Below are 24,347 nucleotides of genomic sequence, written 5' to 3'. Positions count from 1 at the left end.
ACCACTGGCTGGGGAGCCAGTGGCAGAACAGAACAAAAAGGAAACAAAAGATTCTCCACCCGGCCCTCCTCCGGAAGAAGGAGCGGTGCCCTCACCATCTCCTGAAGAGCAGGATCCTGAGTACCCAGGTCGCCCATCTCTGGGGCGCCGCTTGCCCTGGCACTTTACGGGCTGGGTAGGGGCAGAGACGGGCTGCACCACTTTCCTGGTGCCATCTTCACACCATGGCCATGAAGGCTGCTGCTGAGGCTGGAGCGGAGGTGGAGGCAACAGGAGGGAACCCGCGGTGATGAGCAGATGGAAGGGCTGCGGCCAGCAGCTGGGTGACGGCAGTAGCAGGCCGCCGGGGAAGGATGTGTCTGATTGCCTCCGTCTGCTTTTGTGTGGCGGAGAACTGTTGAGCGAAGCTCTCCACCGCAGCGCTGAAGAGGCCAGCCTGGGAGATCAGAGGGTCCAAGAAGCGGTGCTTGTCGGACTCCCTCATATCTGCCAGGGTAAGCCAAAGGTGGCATTCCCGGACCACTAACGCAGACATTGTCTGACCCAGGGACCACGCTGTGACTTTTGTTGCCCGTAGGGCAAGGTCCATCGCGGTGCGCAGCTCCTTTAACTGCAGCTGCTTTAACTGCAGCTGCTTTAACTCCTTGGCCTGGTAAACCTGCAGGAGGGCCATGGCATGCAGGGCAGAGGTGGCCTGTCCAGCAGCTCCGTCAGCCTTGGCCGTCAGTGCAGACGACAATTTACAGGCCCTGGCGTGGATTACCCCGCTAGGCGGCAGCGCTCTATGTGCAAAGCTGCATCGCAATAGCGCGCTCAACTGGGGGGATCTCCACATACCCCATAGCCCCCCGCCATCGAGGCACTTCCGGGAAGAATGGAACCGGAGGTGGCTGCCGACAATCGTGCGGCACCCCCAAGAACCAATCGTCCAGCCTTGATCGTTCAGGGGAGGAAGGGGCCTTCCATGGCAACCCTATGCTCTTGGCAGCCCAGGCAAGTATAGCAGTCAGCTCTGGACTGACTCAGGCAACGCCACTCTCCCAGAAGGAGGCAACACAGCCTATTTCCTCATCTCCAGAGCCTAGCTTGTCCCCCAATGCAGTGATCGACATCAGGTCATCTGCTGGTGGGCTGGATGAAGTGCTGGTCCGAGGCACCAGCATCCGCATCGTGGTACACCAAAGGGCAGGATGCGCTGGAGGAGTGAGGGGGCCATGGAGACTCGCTCGGCGGGGAACCTCTCTCTGTAATCTTCAGATCACCCTGGCCATAAGCCTAACTAGTCCTTCTCTTGAAGGAGGAACCCGAACGGGGCATGGGGAGGGCGACTCCTCATTTGGTGAAGAGGAGCCTTGATCGCAATATCGCGATGGTCCCCGCCGATCGACTCATCCACGAACGCTGCCTCAGCATGCTCGAGGCCCAGGCACGAGATGCAGTGATTGTGACCATCAGATGGAGCCAGGAAGCGACCACATCCAGAAACGCACGAGTGGAAAGACATCTTTAAAAAGACGCCCCATCACTCATGGAGCTCTTTTAGTTGCTCTTTTTGTGAATAAACACCAAAGTGTTAAAGCGCCCAGGAGGAGTTGCAGCGTGACCACAGAATATGAAGCTACAGCATGCTGAAATCAAAGCAGCAGCACTGGAAACCCCTGCTGACGCGCCGTAACCAACACTCACGTCAAAAGGCTGTCTTGATGACACTCTTTCCAGAAAGCTGAAAGGCTCGGCCATAGACCATAGCTGGCTAAAGATACTTATGGGAAGACCTTAAACCATTGTTAGAACTTTTGCTTTTCCTTTATTTTTGCCTTTATAAGATCATTGTTTTTCTAACCATAAATAAAACAGGAACACGCTTTCCATTTGCATAATTTTATTTCTCACTTCCTTTATCAATTCATTGAAACAAATTTTCAGTATGAAAAAGTTTAGCTTTTATAATTGACTCAAACCTGTCAATTCAAATCAACATGTTTGCATTGCAAGTGCATGCATTCAAAGACACAAAAATAATTTAGAAGACACCAAGACAATTACCAAAACACCCTAAACCACCTTTGAAACTCATTCTCGTCTAAACTGGTCTTCTCAGCATGGACGTCCGTCCAGCTTGCACTTTCTCTCACCCGCCAGCTTACTGCACTCTGTGCTTCAGCTTCCTTCAAACTATATGAATGGAAAGAAACAGAAAACTGTGGTGATGTCAGAGTTTTTGGTCTTATTTCAGCTGGAGCAGAGGTTTTTTATCGAGTTTGGGCAGTTTCATGTGGAAGTTCTCCAGAGCCACTTTCTAACTGGACCCCCTTTTTCCACCTGCGGCCTGATTCTTTCCATCTTGTGCAGATTCAGGACTGATGGGTACAGCAGAAAGCTGAATGGGAAAGGGTACTTAAAAGTATTTTCCCTCACTCTCTCCACATTGAAAAAAAAGAAAACAACAGCTTTACAAAATAACTAGAAATGTCCAGTTCTGTCTGGAGTGAATGAGGGAATCCTACTAAATGCTTCTAAAATATGTGTCAACAGACACCAAATGTGCATTAGACCACATAACCTTTCAGTTGGGAAACACAGTTAGACTCTGAGAGGTATTTTAAATTAAAACTTTGAATTTGACAGTATTACAAAAAAGGCCACTTTTTAAAAAAAGTTTAAGTGGCATTTATTTATTTGATTTATTATCTGCAAGTAGTTTTTAAATATACTTTTAAGTTATGAAGTACTCTACAAGTGCACGTGTAGTTGCAAACTAAAATACAATAGATTTAAGCACACATTTTGTGTAAAATATCACACATCATTGTTCATTCATGATCAACAATTATCTAAATGAAAAAAAGAGAAAGAAATTTTTTATTGTTTTGTATATAGAACATTAAACACTTTAATAAACAAGATATGCATATATGCGTATTCGACAGACTTGATCTTTCATTCCATTACAGCTCACTACAGTGAATTGCCATCCGTTCTACTCACATGATGCAATGTATTTCCAAGCAAAAAAAAATATTCAATAAGAAAATAATGTAGAAGAGACTTCATTTTGTCTGTATTCCCTTTGCAATTGACTGGATGGTCATTACTAGAATGATATCAAACCTTAATGCAAGATTGCAAAAAAATAAAATAAAAAAAATAAAAAGCCTAATAGCTTGCACGGTCTATATGATGTCAACAGAAACTGTCCATTTATGAGGCAGCAAGCATTTCTGAAAATGTATCAATGAATAGTTCTCAATAAGAACATGCATGTGATGTGTTCAGAATGGTAAAATTTGATTTCCCCCTCCTCCCTGAAAATATGACACATTTTGGCAATAATAAGTGGCATCTTTGCCTCCCACACTTTGAAAAAACGACGCATAATCTCACCTCCCCTTCGCCTCACGGTTAGCGCGCTAGACTACGATAGCTCATTCATACATTCTGCCTCTCTCTCTCTTGCTATGACTCACACACTCTCAGCCTTAAATCAAAGCCTGACTGCTCTCACACATTGGCAGAGCTGAAGAGGAGACCTGCAGCTACCAGGTAAAAGACATTGATGATTACTAGACTAATCTGCTCGATTACCAGATTTCACACATGTCCCCTTCTGCAGGGCTCACAGGATCATGCTGCTCTTCTTAGCATTAGTCTGTGTTGTTTGTGTAATGTGTTACGCTGAATAGTAAGAGTTATTTATGTTTGGCTGTACAGTGTGTACCAACTGACATTGAGTCAGTCAGGCTGCATGCTACCCGTAGTGTACCGTATGTGTGTGTGTTTCAAATGGCTTCCAGTACAGAAGGCATGCAAAGAGAGGATGAATGGACTGACTTTACTGTGTATGTGTCCTCTTCTACGCTGCTGCTGTATGAATGAGACTCGGGGCGGATGGATGCCGGCGGTTGCCCAGGGCTCTTTCACTGGATGGAGGGGAAATTTAAATCCCGGGAGATAGATACAACAGTGTAGTTGAAGTCACTGGGATCTGGTTGATGGTTTGCGAATGTGTACGGAAGAGACATAGGTATAGTAAAGGCAAAAGACTAATTATCTGCAATGCCTGACACAGGGTTTTAGTGCATCAACAGAGAGCTGAGATGCTTTGTGTTGTTTATCCCTGTCTGCATGAGTAATGTTTATGTAATGTGAAGTTCTATGAGAGATTTCATTATGACCATGCAGTAAATGCAGACAGAGCATTTGTTACTCTGAGATTTCAGAATTGTTCCAGTATGGTTCAAATATGCGCTTTTTATTTGTCTTGATCTTATAGTTAGCTACTTTGGATCAATTTATTTTTCTTTTGTATTCCTCTTTTAAAACTGAATTTGAAAATATGTAATTTGATTTAAAATTTCATTTGATTTAGTTTTTTAATGAAACAATGAAAATAAATACCAGATTCTGATATTGTTTTTCCTTGTCCATCCGCTCCTGTCTGGAGAGATAAGCGTATTTGGAGAGATGGGGAGGGGGACATCTCCTTGGCTTGTCAGGCTCTCACTCTGTAGTCAGGGAGGATGCTGGGAGATAAATTTAGCCCTCCAGCTTTGCTTCCATCTGCCATTGCATGGTTTAGGGCCGTTGCCATAGGAACCACCACTGGGTGCCCATTAGTGAGCGAGAAGGAAAATTGGCGAGCTTTCTTAAACGTATTAAACGACATATTTTAGATTTGGTTAAGTACAGTGTAAAGCTTATGTTTCGCATGTTTGTGGTTTTGACGGAGTGGACAAAGCTTTGTTCCCAGATTCTAACCATCTCAGCCTGGCAGGGTTACGCTGTGGTTTGGTAAGACTCGTCACTGACCTCGTTATAAAATATTTTCAAATGCTCACAGGTGCCCAGTGATAATTCACAGTGCAGCGTGATGATTCTGTTTGACACATATTTGCTGTTTTCGTGTTCTCATCAAGTGGGTACAAATCAGTGCCTATGGTTCTTCCCAGTTGCTGGCCTGATCCCTTTAAATGCACATTTTTTCTGTAATCTAGGATATCATAATGACTTGAGTTGATTACCTGCAGAGATTTTATGAGTTTACCTCAAAAGACCTTGAGTTTTTCGAGTTAAATTCTAACTCCTAATCAAGAACATGTTTGGAAAAGCAGTTCAGAGAAGACAGATTGGGCCTCTCTGTAGAAGCAGTGTGTGTAGTTTGAATACAGAATTTTGGAATGGTTATAGAACTGTGTTTAAGCTAAAATGAGTCATTATGATGTGCCACTGCAGTCTGTGATTCAAGGTTGCCAGTGTTTTTGAGTGGGAGGACAGAACAGGTGGTTCTAGAGCGATGAATGGTTGCTTGACTCACATCCAAGTCCAGACAACCACCATGTTTTAGGCCTCCTACACTATCCGTCCGACCTACATATCCTCAACAAACCCAACAAACCGTGAGCCAAAGAATGATATGTGAATACAACCCTGGCAGTTCTATCTTATTTTGGTTAAAACTGAGGTTCATGTCTTATTGTTTCAACCATTTTGGGTTGAGCTTTTCAAACCTTTTCATTAAAACAAAAAGATTTGTTTAGAGCTTCAATGGTTATCGGTTAATTTTCCAAGAATAATTTATTTTGGCTAACTGAATGTCAGATTCTCTACACTCTGTATAATAATATGTACATACACTGCAGCATTCTTTAATAATACACTCACCAGTATGCTCTGTTTTCACTATAAATGGAAGTCTGTGAACTCTTGGAGTTGGATTCACACAAGAATTGTGCTGGAATGTATAGCTGGCAGTGATTTTGATATGGACCAGCAGGATCTCCTGTGGTTCCACACCTAACCGCCCCCTAAAGCAAAGCGTGGGTGCCAATACCAGCTGGTCAGTGAGTGGGATGCCTAATTCCTTATTGCCTTCCAGCGAAATTAGTGTCAGAGTTTATTTTCACAACCATCCGTGCTGTCTTAAATTGTGCTTTTTTTAAGAAAAGAAGCCTGACGTCTTCACTCTTTACTTAGACCCCTTTTCTCTTTTATTTACACACACACAGACACCTATAGAAACTCTAATACCTTGTAATGTTATTTTAAGGCCAGTGAAACCATTTTTTTAACCAGTTTACTTTTAAGTCAGAGTGAACTACTGTTACAACTGAACAGGAAGAAGGTTTATACCAATCCATTGCATAGCTGTCAACCCTACCGTTTTTTCCGGGTTTCTCACGTATTTGTCTTCCTGTTTTAGTATTTTCCAGTAAAATATCCCATTTTTACACTCTGATTGTGTTAACTCAGAACACGCAACTATCTGTGTCTGTTAAGTGGCTTGCACTTGGACTGCTAGACCTCCAGTAAAGCAGGTGGCAGTATACAGTAGCTTAGGCTACTATCGAAGAAGAAGACAGTTGCAGGCGGGTGGAAGGAAGAGGGAAAAAGCAGAAAGTGAACTTTGAGAGTAGAGTAGATAAGTGTGATGTGCGATGATGGATCAGGACGCCGACTGCCAAAATCACCGGATTAATCACCAACCAAAACCGAGGACATTATGCCGATATTTAAATAATATAGTAGTGGAAGGGAGACTACCTTCCACTACCTGACAAGCAGCCATGTAGGTCCAAATTATGCCTACTGCAAAATTTGTAGTTGTAATTTCAGTGTTGGTCATGGAGTGAAAAACGATATTCCGCAGCACAAAATTATTAATATTAATATTAAATTATTATTCATATTACCTTGTTCATAAATAAATAACTTTTAACATATCCATTGGTCTGTCATTCTTTAATATATATTGTGTAGTTATAAACTCTTTATACTGTTAATGATTAGTGCTTTTTTTAATGTTTGTGGGTAAGAATGGTGTAAAAAAAAATCCCTTATTTTGGGGATGGATTCCGGGAAATCTCCCTTATTTTCAATGTTCAATGTTGACAGCTATGCCATTGTGATTTAATGTCAAAAGTGTTGGTACATTAGTACCAAGTTGATGTGGCCAGAAGGTTTTGCAGCAAAAATATAGAGTGTGTTGTGCATTGTATTTTATTAGTAATTGTAACATTGTTGTCTTCTGATATTTCCCAGAATTCAAATCTGGATCAAAGTGGATCATCATAAAGCATCTGCAGAATAAGGCAACTTGAGAACATTCATGGAAAAACATAATTGCCATGGATTTCCAAGGACAAGAAAGAACAAGAAACAGAAGAGGCAGAATTTCACCTAACTGAAAAAAAACCTGAAAAAATTGTATAATTGTAAAGAATTTTGCGTTTCATATTATTCCTTTGAAGAAGCTCTTCCCACATCAAGCAATAATGTTTACAGAATGCCCCAAAACTGTACAATCCATTCATATGTTATATGGAACAAAAAATTATGCGATGCTCTGAATGGACATAAATGAATTGATTGTTCATACAGTCTGGAATAAACAGTACCTTAAGCTTTCATCTCATTTTATGGAGGCCTTGCATAGCCAGTTGACCACAGGGGAGCAATCTGGATGTTTAGAAAATCAGAATGAGACTCCAGTGGAAAGCCCCCAGCCACATTCAGTCCCACAGTATCATGAACAGAACAAGGTTGTCACCGAGCAGCAACATGCACAACAGCAAAAACAACAGAATCTTAATATTGAGAGAAAACGTCTCCGAATACAGAGGAAAACTGCTCAGGAGACAGAAACTGTAAAACATGAAATGTCATCGAGAACTTCTGAATTTCTTGACACTAACATGAGGCAGCCTAGTGAAATGCCATCTGGAGCTGCCTCCTCAGCAGTATCAGCTACACCATCCTGTTCCACGGATGAGGCCCTGGAAGGTACACCCAGACAAAAACGTGAGCGTAAACCTCAAAAGCCCGGAAAGTATGTGTGCTCATACTGTGGTCGGGCTTGTGCTAAGCCTAGTGTGCTTCAGAAACATATTCGATCCCACACTGGAGAGAGACCTTACCCCTGTGCACCATGTGGGTTCTCCTTCAAGACTAAAAGTAACCTTTACAAACACAGAAAGTCCCACACTCATAGGGTGAAAGCTGGTCTGACTGCAGAAACGGAGGGACCAGGTATAAGTTGTTCAGAGGAGCCACTTACAGAATCAGATGAAGAAAGACAACGATCTTCCTTTTTAGAAAAACAAAGAATGTCCATTGAAGAGTCAAATGTCACAGAAAAGGGCTCTGAGGAACAGTTACAAAGTATAGAAGACTCCCATGCAGTTAAAAAGAGACTTGCAATGAGACTTAGCAGAGGAAGACGAACACCTATAGGATCGTCTGATGAAGCGTCCTCATCGTTTGGTCTAAGTAGCAAAGGTAGCACAGAGTCTGGCTATTTCTCTCGATCTGAGAGCACAGAAGTCTCTCAAGATAGTCCACCAAACACAAGTGCCAAAAGCTATGCAGAGGTCATACTTGGAAAGTTTGGTCGTCTGGGTCATTTACAAAGGACTGCTCCTGAACAACATGGCAATCCTGCTGGGCAAGAAGGGAAAAGAATTCCATTCACTGTGCCTAAAAAGCAAGTTATCGACCACATAACTAAACTCATTACCATCAATGAGGCTGTGGTAGACACCAGTAAGATTGATAGTGTCAAACCCAGAAGGTTCTCACTCTCTAGGAGAAGCAGCACAGAAGTGAAGCCAACCTCTTCTAAAGAGTCCTTTCTTTACAGTCCTAAAGAAATAGATCTGAGTGCAAAATGCAGTGGTTCCATTACTCTTGGTGTACCTTGTGAGAAATTTCAGCACCATTCTCTTATTATCCAGCAAGCTGACCCGACCACCACTGCTCCTCTTCTAAGAAGTCACTCTATGCCCTCAGATGCAGGTGTTAGTGATCTGTCTGAAACTTCTCATAGCCTTCGCCTTAGCCAATCCTTTGACGACCAGCAACCAGTTCAGAATCGGCGTCACGGTATGCTAAGACGGCAACCTGCCATTGAATTGCCCATAGGTGCTGAAATGACCATGGAGGAACAACTGTATTCCAGCTCAACATTTCATCCATCTGTTTCTACAGTGCCTCATCCAAGCCTAAAACAAGAGACATTTGAATGTGATGCATGTGGTATAGTTTTTTCTGACTGGGAGAGATATCAAACACACAAACAGCACTGCTGTACGGTTCATATTTCTCAACAAACTGAAAGTCAAGTCTATCAAGTGAAAGAACCCACAAGAACAGACACAACTCGTCCTGGTGCTTTTGCATTTAGAAAAAGAAGGAAAGAAGAGAGTATTGAACTTGAAGATCCTTCTTTACCCTCTGCTTCTTATATACCACTGAAAGGTTTTAAACAATCATGTGAACAGCCTGTTAAAGAGACCACTCAAGAACATGGTACAGACGGCGCTTTGAAAGCAATATCTGTCATACAGCATACTAGTTCATTTGAGAAACATGATAGTACTTTAAAAAACCCTGGACCAGATGAGGTCTCTCACTCGCATGATGTCTCTCACTGTTCTCCTTACTCACAATCAAAGCAGCAAGCAAGTAAACCATCTTTCCGTAAACTTGTACGCCAACACAATGTCCAAGTGCCAGAAATCTTGGTCACTGAAGATTCAAACACCAACACAGTGGCAGCATCACCCCTTCCAACTGTCCCAAAAATAAAGGACATTGAAAAAGTCAGTGAGTTCCAATGGCCCCAAAGAAGTACAACTTTGGCCCAACTTCCAATTGAAAAGTTACCACCTAAAAAGAAACGTCTTCGTCTCGCAGAAGCTGCCCAGTCATCAGGGGACTCAAGCTTTGAATCAATGTCCCTGCCTCATAGTCCAAGTCAAGACAGTTGTGTGTCTCATACCTCCAGTCGATCAACTTCATTTGAAGAGACTTGCAAAGGTGATGCAGACACGACGCCAACTAGGAAATCAAGAGCCACTCATACTTTGACAATTCCCACAAATTCTCACCGAGAAATGAGGCGCTCTGCATCTGAGCAGGCGCCCCATGTACCTCAACATGCTAACCTTATTATGGAAACTCGCAGTAGGTCATTCGACTACAGTATTTTGTCTCCAGATCAAACCACTGCAGGATGGAAAGAAAGGCGGAAATGCCTTCTAATGAGGCATAGTGCAGTGAGGGAACCTGAGGAGGAAGACCAACCTTCTAAAGCCATCAGCACCAGTTCTCCCACTCTAAGGAATAACACATTGCCTAGCTATAGCCCAGGCACCTCCTACAGTCAAACCACCACCCATCTTGTGACTTTAAGCAATACTGTACACTCATTTGGTGAGAAGCAGGTCATGCAATTACAGCATGTTTTATCAGAGAATACCCAGCAGAATGCATTGCAGTTGACCCCAATGATACACACTGATCAGCCCACAACAGTGGGAAGTCTTCTTTGTCCATCAGGTGCTGCCAGAGCTCACTATTCTTCAATGTCGACAGGCCTTAAGCTTGAAATTCCACTAGAGAATGAACTGGTGAATTCTGATACAAGGGTCAACCAACCATACCTCACTCATTATCACCATCAGAATCTTGGTTTTGATGTTACTTCAAACCCAGAACCAATGAGACCTTTACCAGCTCAGATAATTCCAGTCCGTATCAATTCACACCTTCCTCATTATGCAGGCTCAATTTACACTACAGTTTCACAAACATTTACCGCAAGGCCTTGGGAACCTTGCTGCTCTGGAGTCGGTTCAGTTCCAGGGGTTTCAAACCTTGAGATCATGCACCAACAACCAATATCTGATGGATCCAAATCAGCAAGTGCTGGCACAACCAAACGTGTGCTGTCCCCCACGAGCGGTGAGGAGCTCATCCCAGAAAGTGAACAACAACAAAAACGAGTGAAAGAGGAGGAGGACAATTGGGAAAATGAAAGTAGAAATAATAAAGTTTTGATCGAATGCAAGAAGGAAGAAAGACTTGGTGAGCAAAGTGTCATCTTCCCTATAGAACAAAAAGAACCTTCATTTCCGACTCTTAACACTAACCTTAATTTTAGCTGGTGCTATCTAAACTATATTAAGCCCAATCCATCCATACAGAGTGAACAACAAAACTCAGTCTATTCCTCATGGAGTACAAGTACCCGCAACCCATACCCTCCTGGCCTGACAAGCAAGGACATGCTAGCCTTGTTGCACTGCAGGCAGAGACAGGAAGGACTCATCTACACCATGGCGGACATGTCACCTTCGCTGGACAGGAAACAAGAAACACCTGACTCCCAAAAGCCTAACGTGACTGAGGTAAATGTAACAACTCTTGAATTTATAGTCAATGCATGAAAAATCTTACACTTGTGTTTCGGAACATGGTTGCTGTTTCCAAACTGCTCCAAGCTGGTCATTAGTTATTTAACCAGCTACCATTTTCTCAAAACTGCTTGGCCATTTAAAACTTGAGGGAGAATGATTAATATGGTAGTTGACATTGACTTTATTAACTTGGGGGCTTATGTTTGCTTAGCTCAGTATTTTAAAATGTATGAGGGTTTTAGTAACATAAAATATTAAAAATGTTCTTAAAAATATCACAATTAGCTTTAAAGTCCACATTCCAGTATTTTTTTATGCTATAATTTTTTTTAACTACTCTTGACAACGTAAACGTAAGTCAGATCTAATGCTATCTGGAAAATGTTGAATGAGACTTCCCCCCCATCTCTGTCTCCCTGGGCACCTGGAATAGGGTTGGTGAACTTGCCCGTGTCTCTCTCGAGTGTAGGTACATGCCACCCAGCCCACAGAACCGAAAGAAACCCAGCAAACTGAGTTGACCGAGGTAGAAAAGAAAACATCAGAGGAGAAGGAAGATCAACTATTTACCTCCAAATACAGCTCACGGGTTCAGATTTGTGAGGGAGGGTAAGTCATACTAATACATAATACTTGTACAAATGCAATGTGTATATATGGAAGCAAGTGTCAGCCACTAAATAAAAAATAAAAAGGTAATTGCAATTCTACATCTCGCAATTTTCTTCTTGCAAATTGCAAGTTATAGTCAAATTAGTATTTTTTTCCCTTAGAATTGGACTTAATAACTCATAATTGTGAGACTATCTCTCAATTCTGAGAAAAGATGCCAGAATTGTGAGAAAAAAGTCAGAATTATATTTTGCAGTTCCCACTTTATTTCTTGCAATTGTGAGTTTCTATCTTGCAAATGTATCTTTATATATATATATATATATATACATATATATATATATATATATATATATATATATATATATAATTAAAAAATAATAATACAATTAATTTTCTTTTTTTTTCTTCTTTTTTATATTCTGGCTTTTAATACTGACATAAATGCAGCAGTTGTGGTTTTTCCTCTTCTTCTCATCCATCTGAAAGCTAGAGTCTTTTACTTCTGTGGTAGTTCCTGCCCGGTGCACCCTGCTCATAGGCTACTGTATGTATGGTGGCTTTCTGTCACCAGTATGTCAGTATTTTGAGCAGTGTTGTTCTTGCCCCGCTGCAGGAAATCGGTTGGTTGTCAGAGCCAACACGAACCGTCTGTTACACAGCCCGAGCCAGGAAACTACCTAGCCTGGCGGTCACTTCCTGTGGAACCCCACAGAGTCCCATTTACACCATACTGCATCAATGATTTTGGTCATTGAGCTGAAGGCATATGGAGATGGCCAAGATGCAGTAGACTCACTTTTGAGGTGTTTTATATGAATGAAAAACCAATATCTAAGAGATTTACGGCTGTTTTTTTTTTTTACTTGGTTTGCTTCAATACCAAGATTCCAAGTGGCAACCAACCACAGTACCGAAATTGTTTGTAGTACAAAAGTAAAACGTTTTCAGCAGCCAGTAATTCACTACACACAACTGTGGTTAGCATAAATCAAAGGTTATATTAGACTTTGAACATTCTAAATTTATTTGGAAAGCACAATGAACAGGAATTTGATATTATTCTTCGGTTTTAAATAATTAAAAATCGGCCACAACTAACCCTTATTGCAATTAAACCTGTATTTAATGTAGTCTGGGTGATAACATTTGGATGCTTTTTAACTGGATTCATGGCATTTAGCATTTCACGATCCAGTCAAAACAGACAGACATTTTCGTATCTTGACCCAGTTGGGTTAGGGTCTAAAGCCCAAACCAATCTTTGGTTTTTATGCAAGTGCTTAGCATTTGCACACATGTGAAAATATAGCCTTCAGTATACTGAAAATAATACCTTACGCAAACACAGACGCTCAAAACATGCACTTGCAATTTTCACACTTGCCAGATGTGTGCATTTACCTCCTGTACTCATTTAAAATGAAGTTGCAGGTATCTCATAACTCTCCAACACAAATGCTCAGCAGCATGTGCAACTGTTGTTGTCTCCTGTAATTTGTTGTTATTATGTTTTATCCATTTATTTTTCTACTTCGACCACTGAATAAAAAATAAAAAAGGTAATATTGTTTTTCTCACAATTTGTCATTTTTTCTCAGAACTGCGAGATCTAAAAGTGCAATTTCGAGTTACAAATGAACTGTGTAATATAAACTTACAATACTAACTTTTTTCTCGCAATTTTAAGTTAATCTCTCAATTATGATTTTTTTCTTGCAATTGCAAGTCTATATCATTCGATCATTAGAAAAAAAAGATTGAGTTGCAAGAAACTCGCAATTGTGAGAAAAGAAATATTTTTTTATTCAGTGTTGAAAATGGGCTTCCATGGGCTTAGTGTTGCCATCTTGTGGACAAACCAATTAGAGCAAAAACAAAAAACTTCAAGTTTACTGGGAGCATGCACATGTAAAATCCAAAGTATACTTTGGGGCATGACATATGCATTCTAGAATTGTTCACGTTTGTCCAGTTATGAGCAGTAAAATTTCTTTCAATTTTTTTTTTTTTTTTTTTTTGAGTTGCAGCATTCTGGTAACCCCTTTCACAAAGGTGCAAAGGTGCAACATGTGCATCTTTTTGCCATGTCCAATATTTTGTCTTTAGTGTTGCTTCATCTCTTCCATTTGTTTTCAGACTGTGAAACAACAGCCCGGGCTAGTGTTGGCACCTTGTGGACAATCTAATTTGTGCAAAAAAATCAATGCACATGTTCAGCCTACACGTACAGAATACAAGTAATTAGAAAATTCAGACTTATGTGACATTGTGCACATTGTCATCTGCATATTGTACGCATACCGAAGCATATGTGTAAAAACATTGTAAACTTTGGGCCATAGTTTTTCAGAGTATACTCCATATGATTAGCACATGCACACTAGAAAATTGCATCTAGTATCTGTGCTATTATATAAGTTATTACTGATAAAATCTCTTTGTAATCTTGTAACCAAGTTGTGCGTCTCTTCCGTTTCTTTTTGACTGTGAAACAACGGTGTAGCCACCTTGTGGACAAAGCAATTATTGCAAAAATTCCTAAATTAGTACATAAAAAACAAGGCATATGAAAAATTCTGGCTGCATGCATAGAGTATGTGCATACTTTGCTAATGATGAAATTTATGGCACGCTCAGTTCAAATACTATACCTTAGCATATGCATAAAAAACCGAAGCACACTCTGTGCTATACAGGATGTAAGGGATTTTCATTAGAGTAAGTGGTTATTTTTAATGAAAGAGGGAATTCTACATAATAAAATAATCTGAGCTATGAATTAGAACTCTGAAACTGTCTGACTTCAAGTCTTATATGAACTGCAAAAGAAGTCTTGCACACTACTACAAGAAAGCAATGTAATTTTCAAGGTTATGTAGTCTGCCGTGACTGAGATCAGTTCACAGGCACACGTCTTCCTAGAAACAACCATCTGTGGTGTTTCTGAGGAATGATGGCACTTGTAACACACAACATACTCTTCACAGCAGCCATGAAATTGACTCATATTTTGGCTGTGCTCTTCCACCATGCAAGTATGGTCTCTGGGGAGCATTAAAACAGAGTTTAGGACACATTTCTGTCGCTTCAGAATGAAAAAGTTGAAGGTGGTTAGGGTGGTTTGTGAATCTTAAATTGGAATCTCTGAGGTTTTAGTTGATGTATGAGCTTAGTGATTTTGCGTGAAAGTTTAGAAAATGTATTTAGTAAGCGTTTCAGGTGGAGGTTATTTATGTGGTTTCTGCACAAGATCTCTATTTAAAACACGACAAGATTGAAGCTCTTTCATTAGGCATTAAGTGTTGCACTTAAGTGCATAACTTAACCCACATCCTACTAAAGAAATGGTTGATACTTAAAAATCTAAATTTAAAATCAAATCATGATTTTTCTAAGACCTGGCAGATGATAAATTGGGCAAAATATCATACAGACTTTCAGTAAAGGAGGGCCACATGCAAGCAATTTTCTAGACCACAGAATATCAGAAAATCTTTTGCAGGTTCCACTTTTATCAATTTAACATATCCTTACTAAATAAAGGTATTAATTTCTAAACAACAACAAAACTTTTGAATGATACTGTACTGTATATTGTTACCAAAAAAAAAAAAAGTAAATGCTATTCTTTTTAACCTTTTATTCATCAAATAATCCTGGAAAAAGTATCATAGATTCAAAAAAAACAAGCAAACAAATAAATAAATACATAAAATATTAAGCAGCACAACTGTTTCCAACACTGACAATAAATCAGCATTTTCAAATTATTTCTGAAAAAGATTTTTTTTTAAGAAATATAAATATAGAAAGTATATTTAAATAGAAAACCATTACAATATTACTGTTTTTACTTTAAAGAGACTTAATGTCTTATGTTTTATTGTGTGAAGAACAGTAGTCTGTTAAAGTAAATAGTTGCAGAGTCTAAAACTAAAAAACACTAAGCCCCCCAGAATTGAACTCTATTATGACTGTTATTTTTAAGAAAGCTGGCACACAGTTCTTGAGTTGTACTCATGTCATAGGATATAAGCATCTGGTCGGGTCCAGGGTTCTCACACCCCCTCAGCTGTTTGGATTGGCACAGACTCCTGGACTCTGGGCACAGAGCGGCATTGCAAGAACCCCAGGTTTGAGCCGGGGTGGTGGTGAAGGGAGTCGGAAGGGAGGGGGCCCTAGTTCTTGACATTATAAATGGCGCTCTGTTTGAGGTCAAGTGGAGGCTCCCGTTTTGGGACTTTCTGGACACAAACAGGGTGGATACCCAGCCAGACTTCCCATATGTGTGTGTGTGGGTAGGCGGAGGGGGTGTGTATGGATATATATCTATGCCTGGTGTCTGAAAGAGGGACTGTGCCAAGCATATCAAGCTGTTTAAAAACAACTTTAAAAGCGTAGCATGCAGGTGCCATAGATTGGAGATCAGATCTCCCACACAGACCTGTGAGATCAATGTATAGGCCTCTTTATGTACGTATTCCAGCCCAGAGGCTATGCTCTGCTCAATTAACCTAGAGGTGATGTTGAGAACTTACAGCTTAAATGTCAACCTACTGTACATGTGCTGTTTTCTGTTACATTCAGTTTTTTTACATTAAATAAATATTGCTAGTCTAATATGATTCACCTTTTGTTTGCACGCATTTCAGCCAGGTTAAAAGGTTGCTGATTTCGAAATCGCATGCTAGCATACTACTCTTACTATTCCTGCCATAGAAAGAGATAAATAGTAAGAGTGTTATACTAATATCACGCAGTTCCAAAATTTAGTATCTGTTATTATTTAATCAACAAATCCAGATGTAATCTATTGATGTACGTACATGAGATATAAAAATAAGTGTGCTTGATTGTATTAATTGTGCCCTTGTAGTGTACTTCAGATCTTAAAAAAGTACAGTAAAAAAACAACAACATAAAGGTTGCAGGTGACATGAATCAAAAGGCACTTAATTGCACTTTCATGGCTATGTTTCTTAACAAACTTAAATCAATTTTTAAAAACATCCTTTACAATAATGTCAAATTAAAAACTATATTATCAATGTTTCAGTAATCTTTTGTCAGGCTTTACAGACGTACACTTATTTTGTGTTGATTAACATACTTGAGTACAGTTTTAACAATGTGTTGTCATTACATTTAAAGTTAATAAATTGTAGAATATGGTGCACTAAAGTGCACCGTTATCATTACAAATCTGTATTTTAATATAATTTGACTGCACTCTCCACCATGCAAGATCCATGGGTCACGGGAATCCCACGGGATTGGAAACAAAATCACTATTATTCACGTAATTAAGGGACAGGAAAAAATGTCAGTGGGAGTTGGCGGGATCGGAAATCGTAATAACACTATGATACCCAACTTTATACACAAATATACATTTTATATAAATAAACTGTAAACTGTATATTTGAACTGTGAACTCAATTCTAGTTGCCCCGATTCTCTATGCTCTCCTCCTTTGCTTTGGTGCGGCTGGTTAAGTGAAAGACGTGCGCAGTCCGTGACGGACAGATCATTAATGGCTGGTCTATCTAAAAAATCTAATCTAAAAACACACACAACATGGGAGTGGGAGGGAATGGGAATCATTCTTTCGGGATTGGGACGGAACGGGATTTTCCCCCAGTTTTTTTTTTTGTGGAATTCAATTGAGACGGGACAGGATTTTTTATTTTTGCAGGAGTTGGATGGGAAAGGTTTGAAAATCCAGTCCCGTGTCAGCCTCTAAAAAAAGATTTGCTTAAGTCCTAAAATTAATCTAATTGAAATTTCAACTGTAATGTGGTTTAACTGAATAACAATTAACAGGTAATTAAGTGTCTGAAAACCCTACATTCAGTATGCACTTAAATATACTTCCATAATAAGTAAGAACTCTTTTTAAAAGTATGCTTATATTCTTTTTTAGAAGGTTCCCAGAGTACCGTTAGAACCTTCTAAGAACCAAAAATAGCAAAAGTAGTCCATACGGCTTGCGCATTATATTCCAAGACTTCTGAAGCCATTGTTGAGGGAACAAAAAATTGTGCATCAATTGGTGGAAATTATTATAATTTTTTGCTCTGCAATCTTAAATCTATTTTAATTTAAATATCTTGTGTTTGCCACCAGGTCAAATACAGTGATCTCACAAGATATGCAATGACCTTTGACCTCTGAGCCTTATTTAATAAATATGACTCAGTTTTTCTAAACAAGTCTGTAATTCAAAACATGTGTTATCTGTCAGTGATGGTGACGTTCTTTCAGCTGTTATGTTGTGTTTTCCAGCTACAGGTCGAGTGAGGAGTACGTGTATGTCCGGGGCCGTGGGAGGGGCAGATATGTATGTGAAGAGTGTGGAATACGCTGTAAGAAACCCAGCATGCTGCGCAAACACATACGGCTGCACACGGACGCTCGGCCCTACGTCTGCCAGCACTGCAACATCGCCTTCAAAACCAAAGGTACTGTAAGCTACACAGCTGAGCCATTTAGTCCATGTCTGCCCATATTACATTTCATTAATATTACTAACAGACATGCATGAATTAGATAAGAAGGCAATATAAGCCCATCTATAAATTAGTGTACAACTTAAAGAGAAAGTTTTTCAGACATATGGACATTTCAAATGTACAGTCTTTTACTTCCAGTTAAATGGACCAAAATACACATGACACAATGTCCTGCAAATATTTTGTCAATGCCATGTAAAGTTATTTAAACTAATTTATGAAAAGGACAAGCACAACAATATGTGCCCTGTCTTTCTGTTTTAGAAAGATAGGGGTTTATAATGAGGTTTATAAATGTTATAATATCACTAGTTGACATCAGAAGTTGTTTATACAGCATGCACATGGTTAAGTCTACACCTGTATCCTCACAGGGATGCACATGATATAAATACATTTCATATTTTCTTTTGTGTTCCCATGATGAAACGGCTTTCTTCAGGGAATCTAACTAAACATATGAAGTCAAAGGCTCATGGGAAGAGATGTCCAGAGGGAACTGCTCCAGGACCGGTCCAGTGTGAACTTGAGACAGATGAGGGAGGTGAGAGAAAACAAAAACATCTTGAGGAACTTGGATGGGGAAAAGGCTTCAAATTTTATACTAACAATATATATAAAACTATGTAATTTATGTAATAAAACTTGTATAATATTGTCTAATCAAAAACACAGTAAAACCAGTAATATTCTGAAATATTTTGTACAATTTAGTTTTCTATTTGAATATATTTTCAAATGTTGCGATCTTTCAGAAAACATTCTAATATGATGATTTAATGCTAATATATGCTTAAGATTTATTATTTGTCTTTAATATATTTGTTGTTATTATTATCAGTGTTGAAACCAGTTGTGCTACTTAATCTTTGGTCCAAATATTAATAAAAATATACATTTGAAAGATTCTGTAATTAGTAGAAAGTAAAAAAAAATGCATTGATTTGAAATATAAATTGTTTGCGACATTATAAAAGTTTACTGTAACTTTCTGATCAATTTAATTGCATTTTTGCTGGCTATAATTAATTCTAATTTAATTATGAAAACAAAACTTACTGACCCAAAATTTTGAATGGTAGCATACATATGTATAATTTATGTAATGTCAGTTTCTCAAGATAAACTTCTTTTTATAGTACTGCTAGTTGAAAGAATTAAACCATTGACAGTCACTTAGATTAAAAAATAATCAAATTATACGATACACATAATTAATCAATTTGATTAATTACAAATAATAATATAGACAGTAATAGTATTTGTGAATACAATAGATTACTGTGGTATGTGGTTTAAATATTACGGCAGTTCAGTTGCACGTTAGATATATTGTATATAATATTTTGAGAATAAAGTCAAAATTACAAGAATAATGTTGAAATTATGAGAATAAAGTCAAAATATTTAGAGAAGAAAGTCGAAATTAAGTCATTTTAGAAATTAAAGTCAGAATGTTTTGAGAATAAAGGTGAGATTCTAAGAATAAAGGTCGAAATTCTAAGAATAAAGTCAAAATATTTTGATAACTTTGAAATTACAAGAATAACATCTAAATATTTTGAGAATGAATTCCAAATGTTTTGAGAAGAAAGCTGAAATTACAAGAAAAAAGTAAAAATATTTTGAGAATAATGTAAAAATTACAAGAATAAAGTCATAAAGTTTTGAGAATAAAGTTGAAATTACGAGAAAAAAGTGTAAATTCTTAGAATAAAGTCGAAATATTTACAGAAATTGAAATTACAAGAATAAAGTCAAAATGTTTTAAGAATAAAGTCAAAATTACAAGAATAAAGTCAAAATGTTTTGAGAATATAGTTAAAATTACAAGAATAAAGTCAGAATGAGTTTGAGATTAAAATTTAAATTATGAGATTAAAATTTGAGATTAAAATTTAAATTATGAGATTAAAATTGAAATTATGAGAATAAAGTTGAAATTATGAGAATAAAGTTGAAATATTTTGATAATGTTGAAATAACAAGTATAACATCTAAATATTTTGAGAATAAAGTCAATATGTTTTGAGAATAAAGTCGAAATTACGAGAATAAAGTTGAAATTATAAGAATAATGTCTAAATGTTAACGAGAATAAAAAAAAATTACAAAAATTAAAGATGTAGCCTAATATTTTGAGAGTATAGCCTATATTGCACATGCAAATGGCCCTGATTGGGAGTACCGGGAGAAGTTGCCAGGCCACTGGAATTTTCGAATTCGACTTTATTCTTGTAATTTTGACTTTTTCTTTCAAAATATTATGAATTTAATCTCGTAATCTTAGATTTGTTTTATGTTTAACGTGGCACTAAATCACTGTCATAAAATATGCTCAGAGGGCATGATATTTATTGATTTATTTTTGAGGAATTAACTGTGTCGAATGAGTGCTGATAGAGACACTGTCCTGTGCTGTAGGAGACAGTGATAAGCATCTCCTCGAGACGGAACTAGTGGAGGAGCATCAGTTCTCAGATGCAGAGGAGACAGATGAGGACGAGCCTGAAGATATTGATGAAGGTGATGAGCAAGGTGCACCTAAGACCCTGTCTCTGTCCAGAGACCCTCCTGGCTCCTGTGGCGTCTCAGGCCTGTCAAACCCAGGCTGGGAGCAGCATCCCAAACTGCCTGTCAGCATGAGCCCCCGCAAACCGAGCCACTACAGAGAAGCCTCCTCTCCTAAGACCACCAAGTCTGTCATAACCCTTCCACTCCTCGAACCCTCCACAGGGAAGTGCTCGTCCCCCATCCGCAGTCTGTCTCCTGGCCTGCAAATGTCCCCTGCTTTACCGCAGTCTCCTGGACATTGTCCCTCGCCGAGACTCAGTTTCTCTCTAGCATCCTGCCTGTCCTCTTTGTCTCCTTCAAACCGCCAAGCCTCGTCTTTCCCAGAGAGACGTGTGTCCCCCATTAGAGCCCTGTCCCCCAAACAACCTGCGTCTCCCAGCTGTCCACATGCACTGACCGTCGGGGCCAGTGTGACTATTCAGTACCCAGCCGATGAACCCAGAGATTCAACAAAAGCCTCGCCCAGCAGACTACACCTCAAGACCAAACTGGTTAGTGTCTTAATGCAGCTTTGTCTTACTGACAGGCTTATTTATGATTTCTGTGCCAAGTAACTATAATGAAATACTGCTAAAAGACCAACACTTATGAATGATGTAATTTATTTGAAGTGCATTTTTATATTGGTCTAATCTGAAATTGTGGTTTTGTTCAGTTTGTCTAAAAGCAAATAATGCTCCCCATAGAAAGAAAAAACTAAAAAACTAACACAAACAGTTTTGTTAAATAGTGTTTTTGCTTGACACCAGAGCGCTGATGTGCAAAACACACACCAGCTAGAATAACTGACTGCAATAAAGCTTGTGGGTTTGATTTTTCCTATTATTATTTTAATAAATAGCAGAAAATGCAATGTATAAAGACATCATAATATTTCAAAATGGTCTTATTTATAGTTATAGTTAATATAAAAATTATTCTTAAAACTATATTATATTGGCTAATTAATTAACCTTTTGGCTAATGTCTAAAGAAAGAATAAACTGATTTATTGTTTGAATAATAAATCATATTTTTACTTTGCATTAATGTTTTGGAAAGTCTTTGGAAAAAGATTAAATCAAAATTAAAAGTCAAAAACTAAAAAAAAAAAAAAAAAAAAATCTAAACCAAACCATAAATATGAGTAAAACGAATACATAACTGTAACTAATTAGAGTATTTTTAGATGGTTCAAAGGATTATTTTCTTTTCAGTGAGTGTTATTTATATATAACCAGTATTATTTATTATAATATTTATGAAATATCATTTATTTAGAATTTGTATTTTTATCTTTTCAAAGTATGTTTTAGTAATTGTGTGTGTGTGTGTGTGTGTGTGTGTGTGTATATATATATATGTATATATATTTTTTTTTTCAGACCGAACCATGTAACCCCTTACCACCTCTTTTAACAAACATTCACCCATATTTCAATAGTGAGTAAACTGTGCTTTTCTAGCCCTGATAGCTAAATATGTTAGAAGGATAGAAATATGGTTTTTATTAGCACACAAAGTCTAATTAGTATGAAAACAAGACAGACAAATATATCCAAGATAAACATCCAAAACAAATATTCTGATTCCAAAAGCACACTGTGTGTTATTTCAGTGTCACACCTTTATTAGAAATAGAGGCCAGGCTGCTGGTCTCTGAAAACAATTGAAGCCAAAACCTAAGATACTAACCAATGAACTTATAAATACACACACGTCTGTTTACCATCTGAAATACACATTTGGGATGAACCAGGGCTATCTTTAGCTATAGCTGCAAAACAAGACTTAACGCACAGTTTCGCCTTGAATAAAGATGACTGCATTATTGCTCACTCTACATGGTGATTTCACTAAAAATGTCTTTCTGGCTCCTCTCAAGGAGAAGACACACAGTCCTCAGAGAAGGACCAGCATGACACAGTCTTGGCCTCCGGCACAGTGGTGTCTCTCCAGGAACACACAGCCCAAGGAAGGCCAGCGCGTGTTAAGTCACCTGCCCCTGCACTCGCAGCCCCATGTGATGATTCCCAGCCTCAGCCTCACCATTCCCATCGGTGGGATCCAGATGGTGCAGCCACGCTCCAATATACTGCTCCGAAGCGCATCTCTGAACCACAGCGTGGCCCAGATGACTGTCACTGTGCTGACGAAGGAGAAAGGGGCCGATGGGAGTCCTCCAGGCGAAGTTTCTCATCCCAGAAATCAGCTGATAGTGTTCACAGAGCCTGCGGTGGAGATGAGCTCGAAGAGCGACGCTTCCTCCGATGAAGGAGCGGTTCAAGCAGAGCTCGGTTCAAAAAAGAAGGAGGTCCCCAGTGTTCCCATGACCACATGGAAGAGTATCTCTCAAAGAAACAACAGAAAGCATCCTCGAAGTCCTAAGAAGGCTCAGCCAGTTGACGCTTCAAGATCATCCATGGATGCTAAGTGTTGAAGGAAAAGTTCAGCCAAAAATGAAAATGTTGTTATGATTTATGCACACATTTGTCATTTCAAACCTGCGTGTTAGGCACAATGATTGGTTTTGCTCTTTCAACACAATAGCTTTTGGTATTGGCCAACAGTGTTGGCAATAAATGTGAGCTTGGGGCAAAATGCAACCAAAAGGAACAAAAATGCCCCCAAATTCAAAATAAGGGGGCAAAAACTGCCCCGAGTAATATCGGAGTATAAATACGGCCTTTTATCACTTCTGTGGTTAGTCCTTTCAGCATCCCTCCTTCTCCCCATCTCCATCTTTTAGTCATATTTACAGTATTTATTTATCTTTCTGACTATAGAGTGACTATCAGAGCTAGAGCAGAATAGTCTCTCTCAGCCCCCCATTGCAGACATCAAGCCAAATCTGTTTACCACTAATGCTAAGTTTATATTGGCACACAAACTCGTGAAACTATATAATGGCTGTAATGTAAAAATGAATGAAAAGTGATGATTTTGGCATTACGTTTAGATCTGCTCATATTACATCCGAGTTCTTCTCATCAGGTCTCATCAGTGTTTATTTTTTTGCAGAATTGAGCATCATAACCAGTCACACATTTCTGTTGAGCTTATGAATGCAAAGACCAGTCAGAGGCTTTTAGATTGGTCACTGCTGAAAACACCAGTTTTGTTCACGACACATTCACTGACTGAATTGTGCTCTCTTGTCAAATACTCGGATCATAACGTGCAGATGCAATACAAAGAGTCTTGATTTTCTAAAGCGTAAACTGCAATAAACTAGTTCATAAATGGTCCTTAAGTATGTTTTGTCTGTGTTGCCAGATTATGACATGCAGTTTTCCCAAACATTTATTGTTCCTCCTTTAATTTTGAAAATTACATTTCATGCATTGTGTAACAATGCTGTCCCAAATGGAACACTTCACGTTCACTATCGGACTTGTGCACTTACAATGACCGCTGTGTGCACATGTCCATTAAGTCCACGAGACCGTTGGGTGTCCCATTCGTCATTTTA

At 38.9% G+C, this 24,347-nt stretch overlaps 1 protein-coding gene across 3 annotated transcripts in view; it reads left to right on the top strand.

The window, feature by feature from the left end:
• LOC132145676 (transcription factor HIVEP3-like) overlaps positions 1-24,034 on the top strand; it is a 49,600-nt gene extending 25,566 nt beyond the window's left edge. Inside the window, exons 1-7 of one of the 3 annotated variants that reach the window (XM_059556860.1) lie at positions 3,458-3,543; positions 7,039-11,186; positions 11,665-11,804; positions 18,096-18,271; positions 18,765-18,866; positions 20,747-21,387; positions 22,761-24,034. In XM_059556860.1, the coding sequence (XP_059412843.1) occupies positions 7,347-11,186; positions 11,665-11,804; positions 18,096-18,271; positions 18,765-18,866; positions 20,747-21,387; positions 22,761-23,315 (5,454 nt within the window). In that variant the 5' untranslated portion in view covers positions 3,458-3,543; positions 7,039-7,346 and the 3' untranslated portion in view covers positions 23,316-24,034. Of the gene's footprint in view, positions 1-3,457; positions 3,544-7,038; positions 11,187-11,664; positions 11,805-18,095; positions 18,272-18,764; positions 18,867-20,746; positions 21,388-22,760 lie in introns of those variants that run through there. The other 2 variants (XM_059556861.1, XM_059556859.1) reach the window with 2 other exon arrangements.
• The last annotated feature ends 313 nt before the right edge of the window (positions 24,035-24,347 follow it).

The sequence above is a fragment of the Carassius carassius genome, chromosome 8, assembly GCF_963082965.1.
Source record: "Carassius carassius chromosome 8, fCarCar2.1, whole genome shotgun sequence".
In the NCBI taxonomy this organism is placed as follows: Eukaryota; Metazoa; Chordata; class Actinopteri; order Cypriniformes; family Cyprinidae; genus Carassius; species Carassius carassius.
This window is presented reverse-complemented; position numbering and strand designations above follow the sequence as displayed.